The sequence below is a fragment of the Gekko japonicus genome, unplaced genomic scaffold (genome assembly GCF_001447785.1).
Source record: "Gekko japonicus isolate JY-2015 unplaced genomic scaffold, Gekko_japonicus_V1.1 scaffold232, whole genome shotgun sequence".
Lineage (NCBI taxonomy): Eukaryota > Metazoa > Chordata > Lepidosauria > Squamata > Gekkonidae > Gekko > Gekko japonicus.
Window position 1 is genome coordinate 179929 of NW_015162481.1, and position 7115 is coordinate 187043.

The 7115-nt window shown below is 40.0% G+C and overlaps 1 protein-coding gene across 1 annotated transcript in view; it reads right to left on the reverse strand.

Annotated features, from left to right (window-relative positions):
• SPAG1 (sperm associated antigen 1) overlaps positions 1 to 6675 on the reverse strand; it is a 42214-nt gene extending 35539 nt beyond the window's left edge. Inside the window, exons 1-3 of the mRNA XM_015405867.1 lie at positions 6536 to 6675; positions 5789 to 5948; positions 3766 to 3891 (exon numbers count right to left, since the gene is read on the reverse strand). Of these exons, the coding sequence (XP_015261353.1) occupies positions 3766 to 3891; positions 5789 to 5948; positions 6536 to 6675 (426 nt within the window). The remainder of the gene's footprint in view (positions 1 to 3765; positions 3892 to 5788; positions 5949 to 6535) is intronic.
• Positions 6676 to 7115: the final 440 nt, after the last annotated feature.

Below are 7115 nucleotides of genomic sequence, written 5' to 3' on the forward strand. Positions count from 1 at the left end.
AAATCAGCTTTGCATCTGTGGACTGGCAGACCTTTATGTCAATCATGAAGTTATTTCCCTGCTTCAAAAACTATGCTGTACACAATGCTGACTGGCTGGGCCATATGTCAGTCACAAGCACACTCCCCTGCTTGAGCAGATGCAGTCTGAGAGGAAACTTGAACAAACTACTGGAGAGCAAGAGTTGCCAAACAGTACTTTATATAGAAGGTTGGGGAAAACCCAGTGCAAAAAACCCAGTCTTTTTAAAAAAGCCCCATGTAGAAATCACATGCAGCACTTAGGAACAAACAAGACAGGTTGCATGACGCATGGGAGATGAATCAACAGTCAACTTCTAATCAGAGTCAATAAAGGTCTGGTGGCAGGGTGGGGTGGGGAGAGAACTAAGCAAAAATTCCTGCAATCACTTCTTTTTCTATGGACCTCTATTACAGTGCAGTCCTATGAATTCTACTGAAATTCAGAAGAATGTAGGAACTCACTCTCCTTCTTGGACATACACCTTAATGTGGTAATGCTAAAGATGTTTTTGTGTGTCACTGAAGCTGAGAGCAGTACTGTAAGGGATCTAAACTCCTAGCAGAGTCACTCAAGGCAGAATGGTCACAGCTGAGACAACAGACTAAGATGTATCCACCCCCTTCAAGGATCAACAGCCACATCAGCAGAAGAGGACAATTCCAATGGTGATGGGACCAGAGGAATTCTTGAATGGTAGCTACTGGGCAACTGTGCAGAAGAAGGCAATGGTGAACCACTTCTGAACAACCCTTAGCTCAAAAACACTATGATAAGACAATATAAAATGAACAAAGATATGGTGCTTGAAAATGGCACCTCCAGGTCCTATGGCACTCAATCACCTACTGGGGAAGAACTGAGAACAAGTATGAGTAGCACTATTTTTAATGACGCAACTGGACTAAAGCTGAAAGAACATTGAGTGGTGGATGCAAATGGAAAATCCAAAGATGTTTTGCCACATATAATAGGAACATAGAATGTAAGAAGTATAATTCGAGGTAAGTTCGAAATCGTAAAATGACAGATGGAACATTTAAACACTGCAATCCTGGGAGTGAGCAAACATTTTCAGTCAGAAAAGTGTTTTACTCGGGGAATGACAAATAGAAGGAATGGAGTTGCTCTAATAGTGAGGCAAGATATAGCACAGGCAGTCAGGGGCTATAATGCAAAGTCTAACTGAATAATATCAATCGGACTTAATGGAAAGCCTATCAACATAACCATCTTCCAAGTTTATGCTCCAACTACAAAGATGCTGATGAGGAAGAAATTGAAAACTTTAATGCAAGTGTCCAGGAAGAAACTGATCACATGCCCAAACAAAGATGTGCTAGTAATCATAGGATACTGGAACGCAAAAGTAGGAAACAATGCAGATTCAAATATCGTTGGAAGATTTGGGATAAGAGCATGAAATGAAACAGGAGAGTGAATCATAGAATTCTGTGAAGACAACAATTTGTTCATTGCAACCACATGTTTCAGACAGCCATACAAACTATTTTATACGTGGACAACATCAGATGGCCAATATAGAAACCAAATAGATTACATAACTGGAAGCAGAAGATGGAGAAACTGCTCCGTCTACCAAAACCAGACCATGAACCAATTGTGGTACAGATTATGAATTGTTAAAATCAAAAATTGGAATAAAGCTGAAGAAAAACACCAACTAAGTTCAAATGAACGCGAACTAGAAGAACTATGGGTTGAAACCAGAGATATTATCAAGGAAGAATGCGCAAAGACTATTCCGGTAGCCAAAAGAAAAGAAAAGCCTTGACAGATGACTGATGAAACTCTTAAAATTGCTAAAGATGGATGAGAAACAAAAGTAAAAGGTGACAGAAACAGAATAAAAAGCCAAAATGCAGCATTCTAGCAACTGGCATGTAGAGACAAAGAGAACTATTATAATAACCAGTGTGAAGAAATGGAAGAGAACAACTAAAAAGGAAGAACAAGAGATCTGTTCCAAAAGATCCAAGAGATCAAAGGAGAATTTTAAGTATGGTTAGGCATGCTGAAAGAGCAACTCGGAAATACATTAACTGAAGAGGACAAAATAAAGAAAACATGGGAACAACACACTGAAAAACTACACAAAAAAGATGCACAAGGATGGCAGATTTGTTCCAAGAAGAATCTTTTGAAGAAGACCCTACAATTTTAGAAAGTAAAGTGAAAGCTGCACTGTGAGCAATTGGGAGAAACAAATCACCGGGAATAGATGAGATACCACTCGAGCTATTCCAAGCCATAGAAACAGAGTCCATCAAAATCTGTCTAGTTAATTAACAAACTAGACATTACATTTTTGCACTTGCATACAAGTGTATTCAACTGTTCCCCACAGCCATGGGCACAGGTACTCCATGTCGCAAAATAACTCCCCTCCATGCAGTTTTTGCTCAAGAAAACAGCAGGAGTGGGAGAGGACTCAGGAGACCTTCCTTTTCTCTTGTTGCTGTTTCAAGCCCCTTCAGGCTTTTCTTCTTTTTTAGAAGCGGTTCACCGCAGCTGCAGGGAACACTTGAATGCACTTATATGCAAGTGCAAAAATGTAACATCTAGTTTGGCTCTTTGTTATAACCTTTAAAGTTTGTCGTGGTGTAGACCCTTATATCTGAAGAACCATCTCTTTCCATATGTTCCCATGAGCTATCTGTTATCTTCTGTTTGCCACCTTCTAAGCTGTGATCATACACACAATTAGACCTGATATCGGCGGATTTAAAAGGAGTGATCAGACAACAACATCTGGGAAGCTCCCCGCAGCCATCGGCAACCCGTTCTGTTCTGCCGCAGAAGCGGAGTTAAAAGGCACCAGGGAAAATCCGGTAGTAAATGGGTTGCAATGGGCCACAGATGGACTTTCCCCTGTCTGATCGCTCCAGCACACTCTCATGCTGTCGGGATGGTCTGATCAGGCCATCCTGACTCCCTGCTGTTGTTCCCCCCCCCTCGCAGTATGCGCATCATCACAAACTCTATAGGGAGCCCTCAGTGTGGAGGTTTGGTCCATCGACTCCTCATTTAAGCGCATGGGAAACAAACAGCACACACACACAAAAAGACTCACCCGCAGTTGCGTCTGATCACACTCAGACAGGCTGCGCCCGCAGCATCAAAGAGAGGTGTGATGGTGCAACTGCGGGTCAAATTCCTCCAGAGGAAATACCCTCGCTTCCCTTCCCCCCCATTTTATCTGGCGCATGTGACCGCACCCCTAGTTGTTCCCACACATAAGGTGGCCAACAGTATCTACCAGAGCCCATTCCTTCTCTATAGTGGAACAAACCTCTGGAGGGGGGCACTGTTTTAAAATGTTTTCAGGAGGCAATGTGAGGCCATTTTTTTATTAGGGCTCTTAAGCTGCAGCCAGTTTGGGGGGGGGAATCAATGGGGTTTTATTGTGTTTTGTACATTTTTAATCATGCAATTGTGAGCCACATGGGCAAGACAGAGCATAATTATTTTAATTAATAATTAAATAAAAGCAAGTTGAACTGAACACAGACTTACTTCAAAACATATCTGCACAGCTTGGGGCTGCATATCTTAAAGCCCCTTCTGAATTAATTTGTAGATAGTTATTATATCATTTGCAAATGTTTCAATGGGAAAAATCCTAGCAAAGACAAACACTGGAAACAACAAGTGTCTTATTTATTAGGCAGAATAAAATTCACATATAGATACTGAAAAGGAAGTATAGAAGCAAAGTCACACCTGGCTAGTAGGCCCACAGCTATCTGAATGACGAACCGGTGGCATATTTTCCAGGTTCTCTCTGAATACTTCAGTTGTAGTATACCGCATTTTATATTCCTCTTCTTTCATATCTGTAATCCAGTTCTGAAATATGCAGCCAATATTACTGCATTTCAAAACCTGAAACACATACTTTCCAAGGAACCTTTATTTTTAATACAGACCTATGGTTCTAAAACTTTTAATTGCAGAATAAGTGCTGGATGCAAAAGGGAAAAATATCATCAAAATTGATTGGCATCCAAACTACTACTTTAGACATGCTCAAGGATCTACATTAGGTAGTGATATATATATTTTGCTTTGAGTAACATTCCTTCATTCAACACGACTGCCCACTTTGATCTATTCCTCCATCCCATCTTACAAGGTACAACTGCTTTTGAAATTCCCCTCATTTTCAAATGTCACATGATAACACTCATGATATGTGGGGGCAGGGCTATTCAAGGAACACATCCTAAATTGTCTTAGGTATATGGAACTAATTGTGCAGTTTGGATAGGACCACAATTACAGGGTGTGTGTGTATTAACAATTCCATTCATACTTTCTCTTAATTCTTACACATTAAACACAAAGGTGGTTTTTTTTCATTTCCAAGAACTTAAGTTTCTCCCTTCAGCTAAATTATTTGCTCTATATAGTAGCATTTAGAAAAATTATTTGCCAAAGTGATGATTTAACACAAGGTTTATAGTACATTTCAGCTGCAAGGATACAAGATAAAACATGACAACAAAGATGTAGCTAGAGGAAGATAAGATTCTAGTAATACACTACTAAAAAGAATACGTTTACTGATCTGCCCCTTCATAACACTTAAGAACCAAGCTGATGTCATAATGAGATGAAATTTTTATGCAAACTACATTAACTTCCTGTTCATGGATTTACTATAAAGTTCTGTTACTCACTAACAGTGTAATCCTAAGAAGAGTTACACCCTTCTAAGCCAGCTGACTTCAATGAACTTAAAGGTAAAGGTAAAGGTTCCCTTGCTCGAAAGCCAGTCGAATCCGACTCTAGGGTTGCGGTGCTCATCTCTGTTTCAAAGCCGAAGAGCCAGCGCTGTCCGAAGACGTTTCCGTGGTCATGTGGCCGGCATGACTAAACGCCAAGGCACACGGAACGCTGTTACCTTCCCACTGAAATGGTACCTATTTATCTACTTGCAATTTCTTGCTTTCGAACTGCTAGGTTGGCAGGAGCTGGAACTAGAGACGGGAGCTCACTCCGTCATGCGGCGCCCGAGTCTTGAACTGCTGAACTACCGACCTTCTACAGCCTGCAGTTCAGCGTCTTAACCACTTGAGCAACCGCAGCTCCACTTAATGAACTTAAGGTAAAGGTAAAGGTTCCCTTGCTCGAAAGCCAGTCAAATCCGACTCTAGGGTTGCGGTGCTCATCTCTGTTTCAAAGCCGAAGAGCCAGCGCTGTCCGAAGACGTTTCCGTGGTCATGTGGCCGGCATGACTAAACACCAAGGCGCACGGAACGCCGTTACCGTCCCACCTAAGTGGTACCTATTTATCTACTTGCAATTTCTTGCTTTCGAACTGCTAGGTTGGCAGGAGCTGGAACTAGAGACGGGAGCTCACTCTGTCTTGCTGCACCCGGGTCTCGAACTGCTGAACTACCTTCCGCAGCCTGCAGTTCAGCGTCTTAACCACTTGAGCCACTGCAGCTTAGAACTTAGAAGGGTACAATTCTGTTTAGGATTTGCACTATAAGGGAATGGTCCAGGCTATGACCTACAGGAAAAGAGGTTGGCAAGAGTGAACCAATGCTATATTGTTTTTATAATAAATTTTAAGTATGTCATAAAATGCCTTGAGAGCTTTGTGCTATGAAGCAATATAGAAATACAGTAAATAAAGGATTTTGCACAGACAGGGAAGATGAGTACAGAATTAATCGAGGTACCTAAGCAGGTACTAAATAATCATTTTAACACAGGACAGAATGCAGCTATAAAATACCTTCATTTCATCATTTATTTTTTCCCATTCCTCAGCAGTAAAATCAGACGCAGTAGCTGCTGGTTTCTCTTTTCGTAGAACTCTGCTGTTTGGAGCCAAATATTCAATGCGTTTTTCACAAAATAATGTAAGATCAGGATAACAGCCTTCCTCACCAGACCTTGAAATAAAGACATGTCAGATCACTGCATGATCTGAGCCTATACATATCAGTGTTTCATGTTTTCTAGAGTATAAATAGTAATACTCACCTGCACTCATCACTTACTTTGCAGAAATACAATCTAATGAAAAAAATTAACAGGGAGATTTTCCTTCCATACCTCCCCCATAATCCCTATTACTCTTTCAAATATTGTTGTTTGATTTAAAAAGGGGTGTAATTTGATTTAGATTTCCCCTTAATCTTTCTTGATTCTAAACTCCATTTTCAGGTTTTTTATTCCCATTGAACAAAATCTCTTACCAGTCTAAACCATCTATTCTCTATGCATTTTAGAAGCTGAAGCGATGCAAGTATTCATTTTAATGTGCACATTTTACTGTTATACCCTAGTTGTGCGACTGTATAATTATGCTGCTGGTAACTAAAAACTGCCACCATCTTACAACAGTTGTATGGCAACAGCTATGAAATGAGAGAAGATCTGTTGGCTTCTAATGTCCAAAATGTGTTTTACATCTACATGTTGATCATCTTAGTCCATGTCAATGAAAATAATTTTTAAAAATATTTAAAATGTTTACCGTAATATCATGAGAATCTTTTCCAAATGTTTAACATCGGCACATTTTTCAATGAATTTGTAGTCTAGATGTTCAATGGGAATTTGATACGTTTTTGTTGTTCCTTGGTCCAGTAATGATGCAACTTCCTCAGCACTCATAACTAGAAATGTGAAATATAATTTTATACCAGATTTTTCCAGTGTTTTTGAAATATGTTATTTATTTAATATATTTATATGCCCACCTTTCTTCCAAGCAACTCAGGATCCAAGGCAGGTACTAACAATACAAAAAAATTAATTATTAAACAACAAATATCAAATAAAATAAAATCACATTAACTACCAGTCTTAAAAACACCGTATGCCCCACTAGCAGGATGTTCCTCCTTTGCCCAGGCTATCCCAAAACTTTCCAAAATATTTCTGTTTCACAATTTCCAGAGATCCAGGAGCTCCACTGATCTCGTTCTTCACAGAAATGGTTTCACAAGCTATTGCAGAACATGCCTTAGGCAAAGGGAACACTAACAACAGACTTTGCTGGGAAGCTGCTGTATGGGAAAAGGATTTCTTTTGGAAAACTTTGCCGGGAAGCT